The sequence below is a fragment of the Mugil cephalus genome, chromosome 6, assembly GCF_022458985.1.
Source record: "Mugil cephalus isolate CIBA_MC_2020 chromosome 6, CIBA_Mcephalus_1.1, whole genome shotgun sequence".
Lineage (NCBI taxonomy): Eukaryota > Metazoa > Chordata > Actinopteri > Mugiliformes > Mugilidae > Mugil > Mugil cephalus.
This window is the reverse complement of record NC_061775.1, coordinates 2855302-2882629: the sequence shown is the minus strand read 5'-3', so window position 1 is coordinate 2882629 and position 27328 is coordinate 2855302. Positions and strand designations below refer to the sequence as shown.

General features: G+C 41.8%; 1 protein-coding gene across 1 annotated transcript in view; it reads left to right on the top strand.

Annotated features, from left to right (window-relative positions):
- The window catches only part of fbn2b (fibrillin 2b), a 60063-nt gene that overhangs the window by 19555 nt on the left and 13180 nt on the right, over positions 1–27328 (top strand). The window contains exons 6-34 of the mRNA XM_047587033.1: positions 149–244; positions 8284–8481; positions 11144–11269; positions 14864–14989; positions 18117–18269; positions 19111–19350; positions 19500–19643; positions 19882–20001; positions 20130–20255; positions 20367–20489; positions 21100–21375; positions 21483–21536; positions 21624–21749; positions 22116–22241; positions 22421–22540; positions 23433–23570; positions 23832–23882; positions 24044–24169; positions 24267–24494; positions 24624–24749; positions 24848–24976; positions 25145–25270; positions 25413–25538; positions 25623–25745; positions 25875–26000; positions 26237–26362; positions 26712–26834; positions 26926–27048; positions 27140–27265. Coding sequence (XP_047442989.1) covers positions 149–244; positions 8284–8481; positions 11144–11269; positions 14864–14989; positions 18117–18269; positions 19111–19350; positions 19500–19643; positions 19882–20001; positions 20130–20255; positions 20367–20489; positions 21100–21375; positions 21483–21536; positions 21624–21749; positions 22116–22241; positions 22421–22540; positions 23433–23570; positions 23832–23882; positions 24044–24169; positions 24267–24494; positions 24624–24749; positions 24848–24976; positions 25145–25270; positions 25413–25538; positions 25623–25745; positions 25875–26000; positions 26237–26362; positions 26712–26834; positions 26926–27048; positions 27140–27265 — 3951 coding nt within the window. The remainder of the gene's footprint in view (positions 1–148; positions 245–8283; positions 8482–11143; positions 11270–14863; positions 14990–18116; positions 18270–19110; positions 19351–19499; positions 19644–19881; positions 20002–20129; positions 20256–20366; positions 20490–21099; positions 21376–21482; positions 21537–21623; positions 21750–22115; positions 22242–22420; positions 22541–23432; positions 23571–23831; positions 23883–24043; positions 24170–24266; positions 24495–24623; positions 24750–24847; positions 24977–25144; positions 25271–25412; positions 25539–25622; positions 25746–25874; positions 26001–26236; positions 26363–26711; positions 26835–26925; positions 27049–27139; positions 27266–27328) is intronic.

The following is a 27328-nucleotide window of genomic DNA, read 5'->3' as shown; positions in this document are numbered from 1 at the left end:
GTTTGGGAAATTTTAAGGAACCAACGTTTTATAAACCAATTGCACTTGTACATACAACAATATGTTTGTGTTGTATTTATCATTTCAAGCTTTGTGTGTTTGACAAAATGTATGAAGTGAATCACATTTTTTTCTTTGTTTCCATTAGCTGTTTGTGAGAATGGTTGCCAGAACGGTGGGCGCTGCATCGGCCCCAACAGATGTGCCTGTGTCTATGGTTTCACTGGCCCGCAGTGCGAGAGAGGTAAGAGATCCTCATTCTTAGGTTTATAATTTTGTTCCATTGTGCTCAGTTTGCATAGAAATGAAAGAGGCTCTTTGGCATTTTTAATCAACGTCGGCCTTACATTTGTGCTTTTTATTTAATTCCTATAAAACCATTTTACTCACCAGCTTCATAGCTGATACATGTGGTTTACGGATTAATGTAGAGGGGATGAACAGAGTATGAGTTGCAAATCACTTTATAAATCTCATTCCTACCTCTGAATTAAAATGGATGGCAAGCAGAATTGCTAACTTTACAGGTGTTTTTGGTATTGCTGAGGAACTTCCTGATATTGAGATTTTACTTAATATGGGCTTCCACTTTAATGTACTTTTAATATGGCAATGTCCATGCAAACTTTTGGTTTCACTTCCAAATATATGTTTAGGTGATAGTAAAGTAAGACATTGACACAACCTACTGTATGTGACCATTTGACTGCTTCAGTTGTTATTCTTACTTTAGAGTCAGCATTGCAGGGAGATGGACACCAAACAGACTGGGATTGGGTTACTGTGGTGTGAATCAGCCTTTTATCAACCCCCTCCCACACATGTACTCTAATGTCAATAAAAGATATCGAAACCAGGAAGGCTTTGATGTCGCCTATGTGGGTGCTGTTGCTATCAGTACAGACACTCCCTTAATTCATTACTTTACAGGCTCTTCTAACGAGGGTGACCTCATAGCCTCAGACAGACAGTGGGTGTCCGTCTCTTGCTCTTTGAACAGTAGCCCGAGGTATGTGTGTGGTGGCGAGTGATGGCAGGGTGTTGGAGGTAGGCGGTGAAGTACTCTGACAGATTAAAGAATGTCTGAATTAATAGCTATGCTTAATTTCTTTCTGCTCACCTAAATTCACCTTCTTAGAAAAGGAGAATAAAGCTTCAGATGTGTTCTGTCAACAATCTTACCTTCCACTGACCCTTGCCTTCCATGTTCCCCTTCTCTGCGCCTTCCTTCCCCCCTGCTGTTAGGGTAGAGAAAGGCCTGTAATTGCACTCAGTTTGTCTCAGCCACTTGTGTGTATGTATATATATATATATGTACACCCTGAGCCTTTATCTCTGTCCCCATAATTTATGAAATTCCTGGGTATTGTTTAGGGGGCTTTAGAACGTCTGGCGGTACATACCCCTCCCCGCAACAACATCGCTACAAAAATGGCTAAATGACTGCTCGTGGACATTTCCTGATGGGAAATGTAACAAGGTAGAGAAGCAGACACCGGGTAAGAGGGGGTGACAGAGTGGGAGGGCCAGGGTGAAAAGGAAAATGGACTCCCCAGCTGTGTACACAAAGCCTGCTTGAGTACTAACACTTTTCAAGTTGGAGAAACAGGGACACCAAATAACCTTTAGGTAGCCACATGGGAGACGCTTAAAAATCTTTGTATTTCTGTGTGTTTTTGGTGCCAGATATCAAAAGCTGATAGGTTAAGGGATCATTAGTAACAGGCATGAAAATAATGCACGGTGGCAATGGCACAACAGCAATTAGAATTTAATCAGCCAGAGTATAATTTTCATGTATCTTACTTAGTTGTCTTACTTACTTATTTGCTTGAACCTCTTTCACACAGGTCAAAAGGACTTCTAAATATTTATCCTCAATGGATGTTTTAATCACACTGACCAAAATAAAAGTCATAAAAAAGTCATATTATGAAACCGAATATCATCTGAGATGGTCAATAAGTTTGACAAACGACCAGTAAATTTTGTGAATATTGCGCTTGTCCTGAACAGTTAGCAGGGTCCCTGGTGTACTCTTTGGTACTCTTGCTGTATTTTGCGGTTTTAGAGTTTGTGTAAGTGAGGTCATGAGTCAGTAGATTTATTGTGTGATTCAGTGCGAGGACTTCTGATGAACTGTGATTATGAACGCAATGGAAGTCATCCAATATGGCTGAACTGGGTGTGCGGGATGGAGTCATGGAAATCCTCTGCGTTTATGGGTAATGTGTGCACGTGCAGCTATGTGTGATACACTTTCTGATTTTGGTTATGGTTAGCATGAATGTAGCTGAGTTAGTCTCAAAATTAAATCACAGTTATCACCCATAATCACTGCAATATGTGTGCATGCACAGAAAACTACACTTATACCTTCTTTTGAGTTTTAGTCATGATGGAAGTGTGTCTCTGGTCTGTCTTTTGGTCAGTCAATGACATTCAGTCCACCACTTTGGTTCAGATTGAAACATATAACCCAGTACTGAATAGATTGCTATGAGTTTTGATAGATCATCAAGCTCCTGTTGGTATGAATCATAAACAGATATTCTTTACTGCCACCATGAGATGGACATTTGTGTTTTACAGTCAATTGTCTGTATTTTATTTAGACATTTCTCTGCATCCTTTGGTTGTTACACTAATGACATATTGTGATGATGATGATTGTGAGTACTTATCAATATCAGAATTTCAGACTTGTATATCTGGTAGTTCACTTGACATGAAGTATAGACCCTTGAGGACTGGTGGACAGCTAGTGATCAGCTGGTAATTTGGAACAGCAGTACTGATTACACTCATGAAATGTATTCTGGGATATCTGGATTCCTCTAGTCCAGTTACCCCCCAGTTGCGTTCTTGATAAAATGGTGAGATAAGAACACATTGGGCATTTGGACTGTTGGTCAGATGCATACTTACAACTGGAACAGTGCTTCGTTAGTGAATGATAATATTCTTAAATCCACAAGAACAGATAAGAATATTGAGAAACACAACAAAATACTTCTGATTGGTAGTCAGACCATCCAGTTGTGTCAGGTGCATTTTTCTTCTCTCTGTCAGTTGAAATCGTAAGGAAATCCAAACGGCAAACTGTGCGCATTATAAGTCAGTATGGACCTTTGTGCACTTTTCATTCATCGTTTGTCTTAATGTCTTTACACCATTTCGCACACATGAATACAGCAGGGAGTGGTGCTGAAGTGTGTCTGCAGAGCTTTGGCCCATCGATCCAGTTCTCAGGGCTACTCAGTTTAGTCTGTCTCTGTGGATCTATAGAGTCTCCTGGCCAGTTTCTATCCCATCCAGACCAAACAAGCGGATAGTCACAGAGGAGTTATTCTGCCCCCCAGCTAGGGATGATGTCAAGGACATTTTGAGGTGCTGGAATTGTAGGAAGTTGCGCTATTTGTGCTCTATTGACTCTGGAAAAGAAAGGACAGAACATGGCTGGACAGGATGGCTGCACTTTAGGGTGGGTGGAACTAGGGGCAGACACAGGTCGCTGTGTGGAAAATACCCGCAATGACAATTCAAGTTGAGTCAGCCAGTGTTGAGTCTTGCTAAATTTGATCTATACTGCCTTTTAATGTCGACCATATGTGTGTTTTCCACGTCTGGATGGACATTTTTGCTGCAATATACATAATAATCCCTACTGAGTCACAAAGGAGCAAATATTAACAGAGAGCCTTCAGAACTGGCTGAGAGTATTTTAAAATGGTGCAACGGTGCTTTATTCCTAACCTGAAATTGTTTCATTATACGCTCTGCTTACTTGAACAGAAAGGTTTTAAGCAAATACTGGAAAAGTTTTAACCAAATTCATCTCTCTGAGATGGGACAGAACTTTGATTAGCTTACTGAGATATGTTGTTTGACTTGTTGTTTATTCAAGTCCATATTTGAATGACCTCATGGGATTGTGATGGAGACTGTAATTTGATCTAGCCAGAATGAAAAATGGACCGATTTACTCTCAGTTCAGTTAAGAAAGCACTACAAAGACTTCCCTTTTGTTGAGTAAGTAGAATGTCCCATGATTGGTAGTTGTTGATGGAGACTGGAGCCCACTTGCCCGGCTATGTTTTTGCCATGTCTGCGATGTCTGCATTCAATAGAGGCTGAATTATTGTTCCACTGTTGGACAGTATTGTTACAGGAAGTGTCCCAAAATGGACAAGAATAGCTGTAGAAGTTAAGATCAATTTTACACCACAATGGGTGAAATATAGAAACAATGAGAGAGGAAGTAAAGCATTGACAACAAGATACCACATCACATAACCTTTTTCTAAGTACATGAAATAAAATGTAAAATATATTTAAGAACAAATCTCACAGTTTTTCATCTATTCTGTGAGCTTTTTGCTCGTATGTTGTCATATGTGACCCATATAGTTGCCTTCACATGCAGCAGTTAGCTCGAGATATGCGGCCTCTTAAGTGCTTGAATGCTGAGGGCTTATCTTCTTTGCTATCCTCCCATGGTGGTTGCCCCTCTATGTACGCATTTGTGTTTGTGCTGTGTTAAACATTTAGTCACATTTGAGTGGCTACTTGTGGTGTGGAAGAAATGAAAGGAGCAGACTCCTTGAGGAATGATTACAGCCAAAGGAAAGGAGTGATTTCAAGCCCGTTGATAATGGCGCTGATAAGACTAACAGAGACCAGTGTGGTTGGTCAGGATGGAGATAAACGATCCAATTGCACGATGTACGTGCACACATGTACATACAAACAAACAAACCCACACATTTAAATCATTTATTTACATCCACATCAGTAGAAGGATGCATGGGCACAAACAAAATGCTCCAATCAGATATTCCACCAAAACCGCCAGACATGTGCTCAGCAACCAGACGTGAGCACACTTATGGAGTACATATGCACACATACATACACCCGAACACACATATGGACAGCAATAATTAGAACATTTCTCAACAGGTGAGTAACACCATGACGTTTAGGCTCAGGGTAAATCTTCCAGCTGTATAAAGTCTAGAGAGGACATCCGGTTTAAAACATGTGCATGGACACATAATACTTCTATTTATTCATTTGACTTGTGGAACCGTTGTCAAAAGAAAGAATGTACAAATGATAATAGCCTCATTTTAATCTAATAAACTCATATTTCAAGTTCCTTATCTTCCCAGACCCTCTCCCTCGAGAGTTTTTTAAATACTTCAGCAGTTATTAATGAGTCTGAAACTAGAGTTTTCTTCTTTTCTTGTGCCATTTCTCCTTCCCTCTCTTCTCCTCCCAGCACTCAGGTCAGTGGCCTGTCCCATCCCTCGTGAGCCCATAGCTGGAAAGGGTTGATGGGAAAATGTTTTCCTAGAAGGCTTTGAGTTCCAGACAGGATTAAATATTGTTACTGTATGTTATCTTACTTAAATCCAAATTTCATCAACGCAAAGTGTAATTGTTTCTGATGAATGATCACATGTTTTTCCTACAATATCAGATTCTACAGTTTAGCTTGACTTGAAGAAGCATTGTCATGCATGAAAGGTCAGATCCCATTAACCTCATCTGATGTGACTGGCTGGCCAACAAACTAGGTTTAAGTGCATCAGTGGCTTTTACAAAATCTCAGGTCTGCCAGGAATTCCTTCATGCTATAATCAAATCATTATAAATATGCAAGAATATGAAGACTTCACTATGTCTAACACAAAGTAGACAAGTTTCCATTACTGGAGGAAAGGTGTACGGTGATTGGACATAGAATACATGGCATGGATGTTCTGATTAAAAATGTCTGGATGAAAGACACAGGTCACTAACAGTGTATTTAGGTGCAAGGCGTAGAGAAGGGTTAGCAGAATGTTTTTGATCTACTGAGCAATTTGAACTCTAATTAAACAAAATTGCTTCCGAATGTTGTCAATCGGACTGAGTCAGGATGTTTAATTGCTCTCTCGTCCTAACTTGCCAGTGCTCTTGCTTGCATGTGTTCATTAAATTTACAAGTATAATATACAGATGTGTGTACCACTGGGCTTTGACATAACCTCTGGACTCACAACTATGCACATGAAATCTTCATAGTTTTTCCACTTACAAACGTATGTGCATGGCAAACAAAAACCTGAACTCTTGGGTACACATGATTGATTTCTTGGAATGGAAGGCAGGAAGACAGATGGGCTTTATTTACTGTTATTTTTTAAAGAAAGCTGTGATTTCTGCTCTAATCTTTTGTTTGGCTCAATGCCGTAGCTCAGGCAGATGCTGATGTTTTTCTTCAGGCATGTGTATGTACACAGACAAGTATGAGCATTTTTGTGTTGTGCGTGTCAGAGGCAGACAAGACTGGGGCAGTGTTTGAGAAAGAATGTGTAAGCATGTATATTTAATTTAGCACACATGCATACACTGCTGAACTTGGACTGTCTAGTGTTGCTAGATGATCTGAGCGTGGGAGAGTCCATTTACTCTTGCCAAGGGGACAAAATCAAAGTTGGGAGACTGGAAGATGACTTTTTTTTTAAAGTCATTTTGTTTTCCTTCTCATAGTGTTCTCCTTTGTTCTTCATTTTCAACTGTTCGGTTTTTAGGACAAGTCTAGGAATATGTAAATCAGTTGTACTTTACTGAGTGACATATGTTCTACAGTATGTTCTAAAGTTCTACATTGCGACTTGATCCACAAATGCCAGTGCCTAGATGCAGTTTTTTATGTTTTTAAATTACAACCCTAGTTTTGGGAGGAACTATTCTGGTTGATTTGTCAGTATTTAATGTGTGTGCGGGTAATGTGTTGTTCTAGACCTCAGAACATAAATAGATACATGTGTGATGTAGATCAGTACTCCGCTGTGCCAACCAGGTCACTTGAAGGTGGAAGATCAAAGAGCGACTGATAGACAAGCAGAAAGACAGAGTGAAGACAGACAGACAGGAAGACCTAAGAGAAATGAAGACAGATGGATGAGAAGGGGACCTGGCTTGAGCCCCAACCTACATTCTCAGTTTGACCTACTTTCATCTCTCCTCTCTTTTTTTCTTTCTGCCTCTCCTACTCTTTGCACCCTTCTTCCGTTTTCCCCTTTGATATCGCACAAGGAACTAATAAGTGCTGTAATCCTACCACCAGACACCACCACTGATTCCTATCTTTGCATCTCATTCTCTCCTTGAGTGCTGAGCAGGCCATGCTCTTTCACCACATCTCGCTGTCACAGCCTTTGCTGGTCAACCGTGCAGCTTGCCTTTCATCTGCACTGTGACAATCTAACAATCTACTTTTTTAATGAAGGCTATATTAAGTTTGGCGCCACTGCAGAGGACTTATTAAGGGTCGCTCCCAAAGGGAAGCCATCGTTAGGCTGTATCTGACTGGAAGGACGAACATCGTATCGCTGAAATGGTTTCAACATGAGGTCATTGTGTCTGATTGGTGATGTGCTTTTAACGAGATTATGCCAGTTTTCCTGCAAACAGCAGTTTTGCGAAAGGCAAGGTGACTACTGAAGCTGAGGACATATTGTTTTTGTAATATATTTGAAACTGTTTGAATACATGTATCACCTTTCAACACAAGAGGTGATTTGTAGCAAGTGTTGCATTATAAAGTTTGTTGTGAGTGTGTTTTTGCAAAGTCACACACAAGTGCATTGTCACAAAGATGACCTGCACGTAGGTTAAAGCAACCCATTTAGTACTAAACTGATTGTTGTCGATAATCATGCTGTCATTAACTGGTTGGACTGTCATTTTAATGGAAACAGAAGCCACCACTGTTAAACTCATCGTCAACTCCTCGTTAAAGTACTGGAATGTGCTTCAGTATGTCAGTCCGGTTAAAGTTCCTGCTTAAAGAGACAGCGTGGATGAGATTTGCTGTTTTATCTGAGCAGGTTTAATAGGATGATGTCTGAAGTCACATGCCTAATGTGATCTGTTACGCTGCTACCAACTCTCACAGTAAGTTCCTTTAAAGCCTGCTCCTTTTAAGTGCTCTTCTTTGTAGTGTGGTTGTTGAGTCATTCAAAAGGACCTTCTAATCTGGTGCCAGTTGCCACATCCCTTCTGCCATCTGCTTCAGTAAAACTAAGAATGAAAGAAATACAGGGTCACTGACTCAAATGCTGCAGGGAATAGGAGTTCTCGAGAATTTCCTCATTTATGTTGTTAATCTGGTTTTGTTCATCTGTCACCAGATGTGTTTCAGGAAACGAATCACTGCATTTAATCATTCCATTTAATGTTAAATCAGCTACCAACTAACAAAAGATACATGTGTCGCCCCAACCACAGACTACAGGACTGGGCCATGTTTCACCCAGGTTAACAACCAGATGTGCCAGGGGCAGCTCAGTGGAATCGTCTGCACCAAAACCCTTTGCTGCGCAACCATCGGTCGAGCATGGGGCCACCCGTGTGAGCAGTGTCCAGCCCAGCCCCACCCCTGCAGGCGAGGCTTCATCCCTAACATCCGCACCGGGGCCTGCCAAGGTCAGATTCATCTCTTTCTCGTCTTGTATACACACCTGGAGGTTCATACTAACTGCAATGAAGGAGGACACCAATAATAACATACACACGGATTCTGAAATGCCGACATACAATCATACACATTCTAACCATTACTTTATCTATCATCATCTCAGCTGCAATTTTCTGACGCATTTACATCCTCAGACTAGTGTTAACAACACAGGGAGTGTTTATATGTACACAGTACACCGGATACAGACTTGTACTTTCCTGCTAGGGTCTCATTCACCAAAATGACCATGTCGTGTTCATGCAGCATTTCTGTATCCTGGCTCAGTCAAAAAAATGTAAACAGTGTGCAGTGTTGCTGTTTTCAAGTGGGTAAATCAACCTACAAAAGTCCTCACATCTGTCTTTCTCTAAGTCAAGCTATTAGAGTATTTCTATTTTCAGTAAACCTGATATGGTGCATGTATAATACATCCTGCAACGTGATGAATTATGGCTTATTCAAAGAGAAACTTTGCCGCTTTGAGGCCGCTCTACTGCCTGGACGTCTTACATTCACTTTACTAGAATACTGGGAGTAGTATTTAACCTGTAAAAGCAGTTGTGTAATGTGAAAGTGAGATCATTTGATTTGCGCAGTCTTGGTTTTGGCTTAGAGACCCACATTTTAAGCAGAAAGCCATTATCGCGTTACAAAGAGATGATGATATTAACCAGTAAGAGAAGGTCTTTTAACACCCGCTATTGAGTTACATTTTATGATAAATAGGATCCAGTCTTAAATTAGAGACATGGCTGTCTTAGTTTGACCATTCATTCTTACATTGTGTCATGCAAGCCCTCTAACATTATGGAAGGAGTATTCTAAGGAGTACAGGTGTACCTGTATGAAGCTTCCATACACACACACACACACACACACTTCTTTAACAGGTTACTGTCCTAGAACACCGGGTGGTTTCCAATAATCTATATCTCTGTCCAGACTAGCCAGTGAGTTGCATCAATATATGACACATGTAGAGGTGATGTCTCCTGTTAAATAGACATTTGTTGCCTTCATCCAGTTCCTCTCACCTGGATGCACCAGGCGAGACCACTGTAATGTCTGATGGTCAGGGCAGGAGAACGTTATCGTCTGAAGCATTTTTGTTTTAATCTTGTATTGTGTTGATCCTCACATGACCTGGCAACATTTCAAAAGCCTCAGAGCTAAGCACGTCATGATCTTGCATTTTGCTTTTTAGGATTATATTTATCCAGTCTGAATTACCATGTTGTGGCATTTCTTTTTAGATCATTATGGTATCATTTTTAGTTTGAGCTTTAATAATTACTATATTGAGAGGGTGCATGTAAAGTTGCATCTGATTGTGTAGTAGTTTTATCACACATATCAAACCCACTTGGACGGGAATGGATGTAGCAGTATATTACTGGTACTCTTTTTGTCATAAAATTGTGGAAGCAAGTGATTCTCATGGCTTGAATTATGCTGACACTAAATGCTTACTTGCCATCCGTATATTTGAGTCTTTGAAAAGGTTTTACAAGTTGAGTTTAGTCCTAACCTTTAGAGAAACTACACTTGGCAAGTAGACAGACATGTTCTTAAGATATTACAGGGTTACAACACGGTCTTCCATATGATATAGTAATAACGCAACCCATCCAGCTATATGTGTAAGTCTGTATACATTATTTATGGGGGTAAAAAGGTATTGCATCTGGGATCAGTAAATGATTTGAACCACAACTTCCCCTCCTTCTGTTGAGGCTGCCAGTATGCTCATATGTTATAGGTATGGCAGTGTGAGACAATAACTCATCCCCATGTGACTCACATAAGTCCACCATGACCCTCATTTTCGCTGTCTGACTGTCCTTCCTCCTCTCTCTGAATATCTGTTTCTGTCTTTCTCTTCACTCCCTAACTCTATACTCTTTCGCTCACACACGAAAACACACAAAACAGACTTCTAATAGCCAGAGAGCCTACAGCAGCGTCTTGCTGGCAGCAGTACAAAGCACACATGACCATGAATCCAAATGTAAGGACTCCACTCCAGGCTCCACATCAGGATGTTAGCTGGCAATTCCCCCTCTATCCCCTCCCCCTTCTTTCTCTCAGCTTTTGCAGTAGAGAGTTCCTTTGCACTAGACAGTAGTTTATCTTGCTCTTTATCTCTCTCTCTCTTTCTCATGTATATATTATTGGGATGGGTCCTTCTTCATTGACTGAGGTGCATGTACTGTAAACCCAATCAGAAGTATCCACAGAAACCCACCCACTCAAATATCCCCAATACTGGTAAAAGTGACTCACGTTAAATACTGGGAAAAACGTACATTTAAAAAGTCATTTCCTGTGCAAACAAGAGCCAAAGTGGGCCTTTCTGGCCTCCTACTAGACATCACAGCCGGTGCCAAGTTTCTGCTCATTTTTAACTCTGTCGTTGCACAAGTTTGAAAGAACAAAGAAAAGTGTATAAGTGAGAAAATATGTGTCAGAAACAAATGAACTGAAGTAAATTCACTGAAATAATACATACTGAATAATGTCTTAAGTTAGTCTGCGTAGTTTTAAAATTTAAACTCTGCAGACGCCATCTCTAGTTTTATCTGCTTTTGCATTTTCTTACTAATTTTAGTATTTCCTTCCTTCTCTCAGATGTGGATGAGTGTCAGGCAGTGCCAGGTCTGTGTGCTGGAGGTAACTGTATCAACACAGTGGGATCCTACGAATGTAAATGTCCCGCCGGCCACCGTCAGAGTGAAACCAGCCACAAATGTGAAGGTGAGTCTGAGAGGAAAGCACCAAATAATTATCAAGAATTAAGAAAGGAATGTTTTCAACTGAATTTATTATTGTCTGTATTTTAAAAATGTGTTCCCAAAAGTCCGACATAATCCTGGTCATGAAACATGTACATGGACCCATCTTTGATATGCCACCATCATTGTGTAAATTGCTAGCTGCTGAGTGACTGGGGAAATATTAAAAGTGAGGGAGGGGTGGTAAATGTGCTCTGTCTGTCCTGCTGAAATGACCTTGAACGAGACATGGACTCTGTGGTTACAAATATATAGCTAATGTTATTCTCTACAGATATGGAAAATGGATCACATGATGGTTCAGGACAACTACAATTCAGATGCAAAGTTTCAATTAATTTAGATGAAGCAAAGAAAAGCATTCTAAAGCCAGAACCTTGTGGGACGTAGACTAGCGTTGATGTTGTGACAGTCACGGACTCTGCACTTCATAAGTGTGGGTTTGCTGGGATTGGTTTGACAAATCTCCACGGGTGCTTATAAAGAGACGATGTGTTCAGAGTTAAAGTAGTCGTCACATCAGCACAGAAACACACAGAAACACATGGCGACACATGCATGGACACCGCGGAGTGGCGTCACATTACAATGTGTTGATTGGCTGGAATTTAGACAATGTCCAGGCTAAACAGTCTGATAGTTAGCCAGGCAGGGGTTGTGTCTGTTGGACTGAGGCAGATGTGTTCTCAGTCTTCTGGGAGGATTACAGAAAGCTCTTAAACTGTTTCAGCCAAATGACATTTATTCTACTGAACAAGACCTCAGCTGCACTGGGTATCATGTAGGGGTTTATGAATTATTATCTTAACTCTGCTTTTACAAGCTTGTAGCAACACTAAGAGCTGCACCAGATGCAGGGAGAATACAACTGTTTGTCTTTGCTGGAAACCTGGTGTTTCCACATTGAGATTCATGAGAAGCAATTACCATGACACTCCAAAACATGATTTATGCCTCAGTCAGTAAAGGAGGAAATGGGGAGAGTGACTTCATTGAATTCACCAGAGCCCCAGTATCAGTTGTGGTTTTTGGGGAATGCCACCTTAGTCCGGGAATTACAGTAAGGCGAGAATAGGCGTTTCCAGAGTGCTTGAGTGCTGCTTAGACAGATTTGGGCGTGGATGTTTAGGCAAATTCCAGCTGGTGCTATATAGTGGAGGGAGGGCTAAGCAGTTACAACGCAAATCCCAGGGGCACTCAGATACTGAAAAAAGCACTCGGGATTAGTGTGTCTCTGCGACCTTTCTGACCCTCCCTGACAACCGAATGTTGAGAATTATAGTCCTACAGCCAGTAGATAATCAGGTTTTAGATTAAGCTGGCTACCAACAGATTAAGCTGGCTACCAATGATTATGTGACGACATCTAATTTGTAGGGACTGTGAGAGGTTGACACTGTGTTTCTGTATCTTTACTGTAATTCAAATCATGTTAAATTGAATATACAGTGTGCGCTTTATTTCATTCAGAAAAAAAGTGATAGTGGTCTAAACGGACTATAACAGCAAATGGTGATTATTTCCCATCATCAATGAAGAGACAACAAAGACTGATATAAATTAGAAAAATGACAGCAAATATTAACATTTAAGATGTGTGTGATGTGTGGTTATGATAAATGTTCATTTGTCCCATACAGAGCAAGGAGAGAAAGAGTTCAGTGTTTTTAACTTCTTATAAACAAAACAACAATTGTGTCTTTAATTATGTATTTGTAGGAAGCCTGTGTTTAGCGCAATCTCACAAACAATCAGACCAGGTCCTTTGGGAAAGTTTTTTATTGAAATGCCCTTTTAGCTAAACAAGCTCACTGAGAGCTTTCACGGTGAAATTACTGAGCTGCTGGAGCTGTTAAGATAAAGTGCAGTTAAGATGTCATGGCTGTCTGGTCGTTTTGGGCGCAACAAGGCACCTGGTTTTATAGCCAGCTTTTAGTTTTGACTGCTCTTAACAATCTCTCCTTTTTCTACCTTTTCTGGTTCGCCTTCCATTTTCCTTCCATAAATACAGTGCTTTGGCCCCAAACCAGCTGTTAGTGCTGAACAAAGAAACACTTACGGCATCTGGGAGACTTTCTTATTACACCCACAGACCTCCCGGTTGTTCTGACACTAACAGATTCTCACACACTTATGTTGTACATACACCACAAAGGTTTAGGAACGTTTGCACAGTTATATGCATGTGGCGGACTTGATGGCTCTATTCTAGACGTTTGTCCAGGTTACACACATTTCCCTTCACAGACTTGTCCAGTCCCTCAGCACTACGTCTGTGTGCAGTAATGTCTGGTGCGCTGTTGCTGCTGCTGACACAAGGTTTACTTGGCTGGGCTTTTACAGCCTTACCTAGACCTCCTGCCACTGCTGTCAGACAGGAGTCACCAGGGGAAGAATTGCCTCTTTAGCTTTCCACAGCGGGTGTTCTTATAAGTCCCAGACACATGCATATAAGCTGCATCCTCCTAACTCAACACTTTCCAAATGAATGCATAAGGCACATGCACACAACTTATGCACCACATCTGCACAAATGCTGTAATTGCCCCATAGTGGTGCGGTAATTACATATACGTAGAAATAAGCATGACACATCATAAAAACCCAATACCTTGTGGAGCTGTACTTCAGGGGTCCCCCGTCATGGAGCAATGAGGCCCCCTCTCATCAAATAATAGAACTTAATGCCGTCATAAAGTGCACCACACTGAGGCAGGCCTTGCCAAGCACCACACCCAGGTACTCGCAGACATTTAAAGTATGTTTAAATCAGGTCAGCTTATTACCCTTAACCTGTTGTGGTTTCAGTTAAGTCCTAATTTGTAAATTGGAAGCAATTGTAGAGGCCATCATTACACCACACTGGTTTTGCCTTTTAATGTTCATTACATACTGTGGGGCTGATTTGGACTGGTTTCAGGCTAGGCTTTGTAAAGTGTGTCTTGAGACATCTCATATTGTTATTGATGCCACAGAAATGAAACAGAATGAATGAATAATAGATAGCGTCCTCGTTCTCTAATGAGAAAGTGCTTTGTTGTCTCATCCTGAAACAGGTTCTGTTTGTTTTCAGTAAAATGATTGCTATTATTGCCTCTGTACAGGCTCTTTGTTCCTTTAATTATTCCACTTTTTTATAATCATCATGATCATCTTGAATTCTGACTCAATACCTGGATGGTTAAACCATCAGTCTATTGCTGGGATGCTAGTCTCTACCATGTAGCTGTAAATAGTTTCGTTTTTTGGTTGTACATGTAGTTTTAGGTGTTATTGGTCTGAGCTGTAGCTGTACTTTCCCTCATGATTACTCATGTCATTTATGTTTGGCTGATGAGCTCTAAGTATCAACTTTAGCTTGCAGTTCTATTTAGGTAGAATGCACATCCGTTTGCCTTCCATAGTTTTCCCCCAGGGAAACTCCAGTACCATAAATCTTTGCTACGGTGTGCTACTGCATCTTTCCAAAAAGAGAAACTTTGAACATTTTAACATTGACAGATGTATCCCACCATGTCATGAAATAAGGTATTTATTTTCTATCTATGCGTTTCAGACATTGACGAATGCAGCACCATTCCTGGTGTGTGCGATGGAGGAGAATGCACCAATACTGCTGGTAGCTACGTTTGTACCTGTCCGCGAGGCTACATCTCCAGTACAGATGGCTCCAGATGTGTGGGTGAGTCACAGATCAACACACTTTTTCAACATTTCTTGCTAAAACCCTCACGTCTGGCCGGTAACTTCCCTCTCTTCATCACTACTTCCTGCGAGTGGCGTCCAGATGAGGTACGCTGGCCTGCAGACCTGTGGTCACCATGTGCAGACAAACACACTTGTACACACTATTTGGCTGTGACAGTATTAACCTAGTCTAGTCTGTTACTACACCTCTGACCTCTCATTCCCACACAGGCTGACACACATACAGTATAGTGCATACCTCAGTGACGTGCAGTGAAGGACTACCTGGTGTTAATGTATTCCTATTCCTCCTTATTATATTTTGACACAGGTAATGTGTGCGTTTGAAATGGATTCTTGAAGCAGATTCTTCTTCCTCAGACGTAGGGTGCTCTTAAAAAGGGAATCAGATGAAGGGAAAGAAAACACTACTGACAGTGGACAAAAAATAAGAAGTAAAAAGTAAAACGTGTGAGGCAATAGATCAGACTTAAATATGGGCAGGACAACAGCCAACACAATAAAAGAAAGGATGAAGAGGTGACTGGAGATGTAAGAAATTCAAACTATCTGAGTTGTGTTTTCTTTTAAAATCCAGTGGAGTACTGGAGAGGGGAGAGAAAGATGAAGTTAAAGATAGATCAAATCCCTTCTGGCAGCCCTGCATACTCGTGTGTGCGTGTACTAGAGAATGTGGATCGCAAATTGATCCAGTGCTCCAATCGCCCAACTTAGAGTTTCTCCATCTGTCTGTCTTTATGTGTGTCCATATTTTTTCTCCCTTTTCACTTTCATCCCTTTTCTTCTTCTTTTCCCTGACGTTATATATCACTCTTTCGCTTTATTTTTGTCTTTTTCACTCTGTCATTCTTCTGTGTAAACCATACATGATACCAAAGATCTTCCCATCCTCTACAAGTTCAGTGATTTACAGCGGTACGTTTTGCTGTTTACTCCGGAACTATGCACATTGGATCTCCTTTGGGCTTTTTTTGTTCTGTCTCCATTTTCTATTTTGTTTCCCCTTTCCCTCTTTTAACCATTAATCCCCAAAAACGCTAGATTCTCGCTCCCCCATCCTCCTTATCTATCTTCATGTTCCCTCTTGACGTTTTTTCCCCTTGTATCCTGTGGCATCTGGATCCTGCACCTTGCTTCTTTCAGTTGTGGTTTCAGGTTGCTCTTGTGCAGCTCACTGAGAAAAAAAAGAGAGAGAAAAAGAAAGTATAGATAAAACAGGTGCCAGACAAACCTCATGCACCCACCCCCCCACCCCCCACCGCTATCCCTCCCAAAATAGATGAGGCTAGATCAGGAGAATACAGAAACAGTGATGGCATCTCACACCCTAGGCCTCATTCTTAGTCACCTACATTTAAATGATACGCTCAAAATAAAGTATATTTCAGCTGGCTCGGCCATGATTAGCTTGTTTGTTGCTGGATGCGCAGCAGCCCCCTCTTAAAGAGCTTCTCTTGTTCTTCAGGCCACAAATCAAATCCAGACTTCTTTCCTCTTCATGTGGCTGACTCATCTCCTCTTCATCTCCCATGTATTTAGATTTTTTGGGTTTATTTAGGGGTCAAAATATTTATATTTAGTGAATACTTAATTATTTTTATAGGGCTGATTTAGGGTTTGTCTTGCCTCATGTTTTAGAAGCAGGATGTTTGGTCTGGTCTGGTCTGGTCTGGTCTGGTCTGGAGGCTAAGCTATGTGGCCTGTGTTTTGTGGGATGTACTGTACTGTGATGAAGTAGGCCAGTGGGAGCTGTTGGGGGGGTGGAGGCTGACAGTAATCAGATCCTAATGCCCTGTCACACGACGGAAGCACGAAAAAAAGAGAAGACCTGTCCAGTAAGTCAGTCTGTAAAAACACCTCACCAAATGAAAGCATATGCTTGTGTAGTGGAGCAACACTAGCGAGCAAGCCACGGTCTGGATCCAATTTAAGTCATCATCATCCTCATCAGAAAACCCCAAACTCCTCCCCTCCGTTCCCTTTCTCCTTTCTCCTCCACCATTCCTCCAGCTTGGTCTTTCTATGGGATGTTTTTTGGATTGTGTGTTGAATGTCTATTTATCTGTGTGGACACATTTGTACAAGCACATGAGCATGTTATTTTGTGCACACGTTCCGGATATGTATGGGAATGCATACTTGTGTGTTTGATCGCATGTAAGTGCGCGCTCGCTGTGCTGTATGTGTTCCCAGACACAGCACAAGCCCTCATGTTCTATCTAATTGGCAAGAATTGCTCCACATGGAACTGATTAATTCCAGACTGCTCGCTCATTAGTGAGTTAATCGACTTGTGCTCCTCCCTCCGCCGTTCAACTGTGCTTTTCCCTTTTCTTTCGCTTTCTTTCTATGGATGTATTTAAAATTCCTATTCACATATTCTGATCGCTTTCTAAATGGTAACCACACACTCCCTCCTTCGCTTTGTCTTCATATTTCTCTGTATATTTTCCCTTTAATACCTAAATAAATACCCAGAAACCCCAGGTCTCGCCCTTCCATTTAGTCTTTACACACGCTCTTTCAACCCAAGCCCCCTCTTCCGTCCCATCGACCGTGACCTGGGAAACAGTAACAAATAAGACCCCCTCTTTTGGAGGCCCTCGTGAGTTACTTGAGACCCCGGGCCGCCTTTCCCACTGCTAGTCTATAAAGAAGCTTCCTCCTCAGCCTCCACGGAGATGGCAGGCCACTCTTCTGCTCTACTGATTTGAGGTTTTAAATAGTAACTCAACACCAGGCTGAAAAAGCAGTGTTTCACTGACTTGCTTGTGTAAGGTGTGTTACATTCTACAGTTAGGTCACAGTGGAATGACATCTTGGAGTACACTTTTACATCACTGCAGCAAGTTCAGGAGGACAGGAAAAAATAATAAATGTCTACAGTTGTTAGGATTTTATTTAAAGTAAAGAATCTGAAATACCTTGTTCTACAATATCATGTGTGGATATGTTTGTTACAATTCCACAATATTATGAGAAAATATAAAATGCTAATTCAATGCAGTCATGCAGTATGTCTGTCTGGCACTTTTATGCTCAAACTGATGCTGCCGTCTGTTCAGTTGACTAATTCTGTAAATTCGTCTACTGTTTTCCAGATCAGCGTGTGGGCACCTGTTTCTCTGCTCTGGCTAATGGCCGCTGCACTGGAGAACTCACTGGCCAGTACACCAAGATGCAGTGCTGCTGTGACAATGGACGCTGCTGGGCTCTGGGGCAGATCCCTGAGATGTGCCCTGTCAGAGGTTCCGGTGAGTATACATGATGAGCAGGGGAGAAGTCTCGCGGCTTAGTGCCAACTACACATGAATCTAGCTTGTTGATCCTCATGAAAGGGATGGATGTGAAATTAAAAGTAGGACACAACATTCGTCACCTTCCTTTGCTGACAAAAACTTGGCAATGGTCACGATAGATTGTCTAGAACACAAAACTACAACGCAGCCAATAAATTAAGCTCTGACAGAATTAACAGTTTGCAAGCCAAATTAATATAACACAGTAATGTAAATCTAGAAGAGCCTGACATTGTGGGAGCAGGCTGCTTTGAGTTTGTGCGTATGACATAGAGGCAAGAGCATACATTCAGACTGATGAGCACAATGTCATGAGCAAAGTCCAAAAACAGAGGATGAAAAACATGCGTCAGAAGATAATTACCCATCATCTCTTTAGTTAAGCTGGAATTTGGAAAAGTGTCCGCTTGCGTGAGACCGTACGATCCATAACTGATCTGTTAGTTCCACTCCTTCACCACCAGACTGAGATGTGCGTGGGTGTGTGTGTGCTGATTTATTGTGACTGGGGAGGAAATACATAAAATCATCGTAAAACTATCATACTGTGCATTTATATATAAAAGATAGACATGTGTACACATGTACTGTATAAGTCCATGTAAATATACTATAATATTTAGAAAAACTTCACTTCAACTTCAGCAGACTGGACCACTGTTTGCACATGACGTGACGTTCGAAGAGTAAATGTTGTGTGTCCATATGAACTGTTTTTCCTTCCTCATACCATAAACATAACCTAAGGTTGTTTGCATTCACTGATTTGCTCCCTGTGATCTCACGTATCTTGTAGATGAGTTCAGGCGTCTGTGTATAGTGGGTGTTCCCCAAGGACATGGCCTCCCTCATGGCTACCCCAACGGACACTTTCCCAACAATAATGGAAACGGATTCAATTATGGATACAAGTTCCCTAGTGGGCCGAATGGCAACGGTAATGGAGGGACCGGTGGCAATGGAGGAGGAGGAACCTTTGGAGGCAACGGGGGCAGCTCTGGGGGTAATGGAGGAGTATTGACCCATCAACACATAGGTGAGTAGCTAAGCTCAGGAACTGAGTGTGTCTGTTAAATCACACAAAACAAAAGGGCACATTTCTGCTAGAGCTTGTATGTTTAAACAAGTTGTGTTTCTGTGTTGCATTTGTTTTGTTCATTTGTCTGTTGTGTTGCTTCTTTTTAGGCACTGTTTCCGTGAACGACTCTATTGACGTGTGCAAACATTTTACCAACCTGTGTCTGAATGGACGCTGTATCCCAATACACGCAAGCTACCGTTGTGAGTGCAACATGGGCTACAAGCAGGATGTTCGTGGGGAGTGCATTGGTAAGAAACACAAACAGTATTCGGCATAAGTGTTAGTCACTTCCCAAGACAGGCAGCCGCCACAAACTGCAGATCACTGCATGCACTGCACTGCCATCTTCTGACAGTCTTAGGAACTTGACACAAATGGAGATGCTTGCAGGAGAGATCTGATAAAATGTGTATCATATTCTATACGTTTGTCTTATTCTCTGCAGTTTGGTCAGAGTTTTTGTTTGATTTATTTTTCTCTCTCTAGATGTGGATGAGTGTGTGAGTAACCCATGTATCAATGGAGACTGTGCCAACACACCCGGATCGTACCACTGCAAGTGCCATGAGGGATACCAGGGGACCCCTACCAAACAAGCCTGCATTGGTATATCAGGACTTTTTAAAATGCTCATTACGTACACAAATATCACAAAAGCAGTCAAAAATAGTTTAGTTTAGGTTAATGTTTGGTTCTTAAAAGACTATTAAAAGCCTTTGTAACTTTTTTTTTAGATATTGATGAATGTATTGTGAATGGTATGATGTGTCGAAATGGTCGCTGTGTCAACACTGAGGGGAGCTTTCAGTGTATCTGCAATGCTGGCTTTGAGCTGACTCCAGATGGAAAGAATTGCATCGGTAAGAGGAAAACAAAAACAGGCTGTATATATGTATGCCGTCATATATATCATATACATTAACATATATGTCAATAAAAATCGCCTCACCTTTTCTCTTGCTCCCCTCCAGATCACGACGAGTGTGCCACAACCAACATGTGTCTCAACGGCATGTGCATAAATGAGGATGGCAGCTTTAAGTGTATCTGCAAGCCTGGCTTTGCCCTTGCACCTAACGGACGCTACTGCACAGGTATGTATAATTACAAACGCAGACCATAAAACCCGGGCAATGAGTCAAACCGCCTGTTTCAAATCTGCGTTGACAGATTTGGTGATCTCTGAAATCCTGCAGATCTCATTTTGAATAGATGTGTGCGCAGATTATTAGAGAATATCTGAAATTTCCCTTATGTGCTATTATGAACTGTCAAGAAATAGATTAATAGATGTTTGAATTTATAGGCCTCTGTTGAGTGATTTAGCCTGGAAGCTTTGAGAGATGCTGTCATTCCATTGCAGTCACACTATAAGAGAGGCAGCCCAGGTGCACATCCCAAATACACTTATCTAAACTAGACACTGTTAACTTCCCATGACCTGGTTCTATATTAAACATCCTGCAATCTCTGTAATTGCAGCACATTCAGATCATTATCCAGTTGGAATTCACAAATAAATATTACCCTGTAGAAGAAAATCCTTGCATGTTCACAATTTACATTACAGAGTTCACTGATTTCTGGGGGAATTTCACTCTGGTTTGTTAATTTATGTAAGCTGCCTCTACAAACAGACATTTGCTGTATCTAATGGTGTGTGTTAATGTGTTGTATTGATTTTCTGCATCACCTCTCCATCAGACATTGATGAGTGTCAGACACCTGGCATTTGTATGAATGGACGCTGCATCAACTCTGAGGGCTCCTTTCGCTGTGAATGCCCACCGGGCCTGGCAGTTGATGTCGATGGGAGGGTGTGTGTGGACACGCACATGAGGACCACCTGCTACGGTGCCATAAAGATGGGCACATGCTCACGTCCGTTCCCTGGTGCAGTGACCAAGTCGGAGTGCTGCTGTGCCAACCCTGAGCATGGGTTTGGAGAGCCTTGTCAGCCCTGCCCGTCCAGAAACTCAGGTAGCATCCTTGATTTCACTTCGCAATATCTGAATACTGTCTTATTTTGAAATCTAAATGAATGAGGAAAATGAATACACTCACCTCTGATGTCATGTGTCTTCCAGCTGAGTTCCAGGCTGTATGCAGCAGTGGTATTGGCATCACAGCTGATGGAAGAGGTGAGTATGTGTGAATATTACGATAGTGTGGTAAAAAAACACCCGTTCATTCGTTCATTATCCTAAATATCTACTAATGTCCCACAGACATCAATGAGTGCGCCTTGGACCCTGATATTTGCCAGAATGGCATATGTGAAAACCTCAGGGGAAGCTACCGCTGTATCTGTAACATTGGCTATGAATCTGACACGAGTGGCAAGAACTGCGTTGGTGAGTTTATTTTTTAAAGCAGCGTATTTTTATCTATCAAAGTTTGCCATGTCCCTGTTGTTACAGCAAAACTTTTTTTTTTGACTCTTTCTGTGGCCTAATGTAAAGACGTTCAGGCTACATTTAGGACACAGCTGCATAGGAAGTGGGGAGGGCACAAAGTTCTAATCTTTGGGAAGCTTGCTAAGATTAGTCAATAGATGCCAGTCAAAGTATGGTGATGGGAGTCAAATGTTTATTGTTTCTGGATCAGTTTGTCTCCATTTTAAACATCTGTGATATTTTGGACAACATTTCCTTTATTGATTGTACTTGTTTTAGACAGTTATCATGACAAACAGAGTAATCTCTCTCCCCTGCCTGCAGACATCAATGAGTGTCTGGTGAACCGACTGCTCTGTGACAACGGTCTGTGCAGAAACACTCCTGGCTCCTACACATGCTCCTGTCCTAAGGGATTCGTCTTCAAACCCGACTCAGAGACATGCGAAGGTGAGCACTCAAACAAACACATTCACTTGTGTTTTATCATTTTTACCAACAACTGCCGTCATTATGCGCTGACATCATTGCCAGATGGGTTGCGTTAACTTTCCTGTAAATGCGGGTGATGTTGAATTTGAATCATCCGGTCAGTCCTGACCTCAGGTGTGTCTGTGCACGTGTTTCAGATATCAATGAGTGTGAGTCCAGCCCATGCATCAACGGAGCGTGCCGTAACGTGGCTGGGTCCTTCAACTGTGAGTGCACCCATGGCAGCAAACTGGACTCCACAAACACCATCTGCGTGGGTAAGACATCACCTCTCCCAAACGCTCCACACAAATAATGGAAGCACTGCAGGTTCCATGAAACAGTCGATGATTAATCTTTTATTCATAATCCCTCCAATACATGTTTAGTCTTTATTCTGGTAAACAAACACAAGGAAGTTAATGTTTTCTGGAGCACTGTTTTGGCATCAATCATCCTCAGACGATCTCAGAGGGGAAACACTGATCATTTATTGGATACATACTTGCATGCATAGCCTTAGTTCACAGAGAGATTGTCTTATTTCACAGAGGCCTGCCACAGATTAAAAATGACATGTGGTATGTGAGACTCTCTGCTGAGGTTAATAATTCCACTTGTTTGGAAGTCTCTTACTTTTGGGAAATCATTTTGAGAAAGCTACATTCTAGTATAGAATACAGATGTTATTACAAGTGGAAGGGAGAATGAGTCATTAAATAAATACTCACACACACTGCATGAGCTGGCTCTGTCAGAGGGCTCACGAGTCCTTTGGTTCAGTTCATTTCTGGTTTATGTTTTCAGAGTTCATCATTTTGTGGAGGGAGAAAGGGAAAGTGAATTGTGGTCTACCTGTGTGTAGTTGAAGGTGACATTATTTATTTTTGTGGTTGCTTATGTTGCTAAAGTTAGAGGAACTTTGGACATTTCAACCACTAGTGGGCCTGTGGCTTTGCAGATGTTTTTTTGGGAAGAAAAAACAAATAACAAATGACATATTTATTAGATTTTTTTATTATTATTATTATTATTGTTATATTTAATTTCTGTTATATTTAATGTCTGTTTTGTTGGAAAAACTGAGTGTAAACATGACTGTTTTTTTTGCGTTTCCATGAAACCTCCACAGGGCTCCTTTAATGAAATCTCCTCTGTTTGGCTCCACAGATAGTATGAAGAGTACCTGCTGGCTTACAATCCAGGACAACCGCTGTGAGGTCAACATCAATGGAGCCACGCTGAAGTCTGAGTGTTGCTCCACACTGGGAGCCGCCTGGGGCAGCCCCTGTGAACCCTGCGAGCTCGGTCAGCTCACACGCAGAGACACAATTGTGCAGTGTTGACTTTCGGAAATGGTTTTAATTAAAAAACTGTTAAGACATTTTGGATCAAAGCAGCATTAAGCTTGTAACAACTAAAACAGAAAAAGCAATGCAAACATATTGTAAGAAACTTCACTGGTGTAAGAACATATATATGTATAACTTGTGTAAAATCTAAATTTAAGGTAAAGCAGTATCACGTATATAATATACAGTAGTTTAATCTCATCTTTTGTCTCCTCAGACACTGCTTGTTCTCGAGGATTTGCTCGCATGAAGGGCCTCGTCTGTGAAGGTAAGTTGAAAACTTAATGAGGGGTGACACATTTGCAGTGTTCCCTTCATCCACCACTGACCCTTTATCTTTTTGTCCTTGTAATGTGCCTCAATAAAAAATGTGTATCTTTTTTGCTTCATCTTGAAATCACGTTTCTTATAATATCCCACTCCCTGTAGACATTAATGAGTGTGAGGTGTTCCCTGGAGTGTGTACAAACGGCCGGTGTGTGAATACCCAAGGCTCGTTCCGCTGCGAGTGTGCTGAAGGCCTCACCTTGGACAGTACCGGTCGCACATGCGTGGGTAAGAGACCCGCAAAAGAAATCAGACGTCATCTGTTTGCTGTGTAATGGAGAGACACAAATGGTGATGTTTTTGTTTTCCCTATTCATTGTTCTAGATATGCGTAGTGAGCAGTGCTACATGAAGTGGCATGAGGATGAGTGTGGTCAGCCACTGCCAGGAAGATACCGTGTGGACATGTGCTGCTGTACAGTGGGTGCAGCTTGGGGCATCGACTGTGAGGAGTGTCCCAAAGAAGGCACACCTGAGTTCAGAGCCATCTGTCCCAGAGGACCTGGCTTTGCCAACAGAGGAGACATTCTGACTGGCAGGCCCTTCTACAAAGGTACCGTTCTCAGCCTAATGAATCTGTCTACATATTTGGTGCATAAAGGAAATCTAGAATTTACTTGTCCTCAGCTATCCATTCACATTACAGCCGCAATTCAATACATTTGTATGTGTTTCTTTCCAGATGTCAATGAGTGTAAGGTGTTCCAGAGTTTGTGTACATACGGAAATTGCAGAAATACCATCGGCAGTTTCAAGTGCCGCTGCAACAATGGCTTCGCTCTCACCGCCGAAGAGAGGAACTGCACAGGTATGAGGGAATGGCAGAGGGAGTGAAACCAGTTTCAAATAAGTGAAGTCACTGCTCAATGAGTTTCCTTTTCTGATATGTTTTGTTTGTGTTTTTAGACATTGATGAGTGCCGCATCTCCCCTGATCTGTGTGGTCATGGCACATGTGTCAACACACCCGGCAGCTTTGAGTGTGAATGCTTTGAGGGCTACGAAAGCGGCTTCATGATGATGAAGAACTGCATGGGTACGTTTGAAACACGAAAACGACGCAAAACACACTATGTGAATTTTTGTCAGTCCAAAGCATGTTTGGCCATTCACACAATTTTTGCATTCCTCTCACATTATTTTCAATTTATTCACCTTTTTATCGATGTCATCCTTCCTTCCATTCCTCACATTTTGCTGACAGACATTGACGAGTGTGAGAGAAACCCCCTGTTGTGTCACGGAGGAACCTGCCTGAACACAGAAGGCAGTTATGAGTGCGAATGTCCCGCTGGCCACTCGCTCAGCACCGATGGCTCTGCATGCGAAGGTGGGTTACACATATACTCTAAGTGCATTCACACCAACAAACTAAATGGATGCAATTTTGAGTCCTCACTTAAAGAGGAGAGGCAATTTTTCCGCACCATCTTCTGTAATATTAAATTCTCTGTGCTTGTGTGTTGGTCCAGATGTGAATGAGTGCCAGCTGAGTGACAACTTGTGCAAGAATGGCCAATGTGTCAACATGGCGGGGACCTATCAGTGCTCCTGTGACACTGGTTACCAGGCCACGCCGGACCGGCAAGGCTGCGTTGGTGAGTAGAGCTAAGCTTTACTGCATATATTGTTCTATATTATTCATTTTTTTCTAACTTGTTAATTGTGGCATCTCCTTGCAGATATTGATGAATGTACAATTATGAATGGCGGCTGTGAAACCCATTGCACCAACTCGGAGGGTAGCTATGAGTGCAGCTGTAGTGAGGGCTATGCTCTCATGCCTGACCTCAGGACATGTTCAGGTAAGAAGAAATCACATATGTTGTGGTCAAATCTTTATTCCAAAGTACCATCTGTTAAGCAATGTCACAAAGTACATTGTATTCTTGCCCCTAGCACAATAAAACCGTTCTTTCTGCTGCGTCTGATAGATATTGATGAGTGTGAGGAGACCCCAGACATCTGTGATGGAGGACAATGTACCAACATTCCTGGGGAATATCGCTGTCTCTGTTACGATGGATTCATGGCTTCCATGGACATGAGGACCTGTATCGGTGGGACTAATAACAAACCTTCCATTTTTGAATCCGTTTTTCCCCATTTCTATTTTTCCTTTCTGACGCATTCATTTATTCATTCAGTCTCTGACTTACATATAAATATAGATGTGTTTTTGCGTCCATCTGGCCTTCTGTGGGACGTCCCCTGTCAGTCTTGTTCTCTGTCACTGTAATCTCCAAGGTGAGAACATTCTTGTATAATCTGTGTCTGTCCATTTCTGGCTTCCCAGATGTGAACGAATGCGATCTGAACCCAAACATCTGTCTCCACGGCGACTGTGAGAACACCAAGGGCTCCTTCATCTGCCACTGTCAGCTGGGATACTTTGTCAAAAAGGGATCCACGGGTTGCACAGGTATACAGATTTGAAAATCAGGGCAGTTGTGTTTGAGAGGTCTGGGACTCCATGTGTCCATATGTGGGCTGACTGTTGAGATGGTTTATTCATGCATATAGTAGTGGTTACTATATGCAGGTCTATTACAGGTCTATACTCTAGAAATTAATTATTTATCAGTATACTTACCAAAGTCATTGCTGAAAGAATTATTCCTCTAGACAGTCCTGTCCTGTCTTTAAATAAAAGAGTTGTTGAGTGAAGCTATTATGAACTGTTATTTTGTTTTATTGTATTGGCTGTTACACAGAAACAGATAACTTATTGCCAGTTCCTTCAATAACTGAACTTTTGGACTTTCTCCTAGATGTCGATGAGTGTGAAATTGGAGCTCACAACTGTGACATGCATGCCGCTTGCATCAACGTGCCAGGAAGCTTTAAATGTCGCTGTCGAGATGGCTGGGTGGGAGACGGCATCAAGTGCGAGGGTGAGCATGATTCATGTCTTAGCCGTTATGTCTCCTGAACAATCAATCTGTCTTACCCTGAATTTTCACACTTTCCTCTAACTTTCTGCAGATGAGGATGAATGCTCTGCAGAGGACCACAACTGCAACCCCAACGCAGACTGTGTCAACACACCAGGATCCTACAGGTGTACGTGCAAAGAGGGCTTCAATGGAGATGGCTTTTCATGCTCAGGTGAGACTGTCAAAGCTGTTCTGATTGAATACTACCTTCTAAGCATCCACTGTACTGTAAGTTTATACTGCTTTGGTTTGTTCTGTTTCAGACATGGATGAATGTGCAGACAATGTGAACCTGTGTGAGAATGGCCAGTGTCTGAACGCTCCAGGAGGCTACCGCTGCGAGTGCGAGATGGGCTTCACTCCCACAGAAGACAGCAAGGCCTGCCAAGGTGCCCCACTCATTCAGTCCTGTTTCAATCTCTTATTTTCGCTGTTAATTTTTTTCAGTGTTG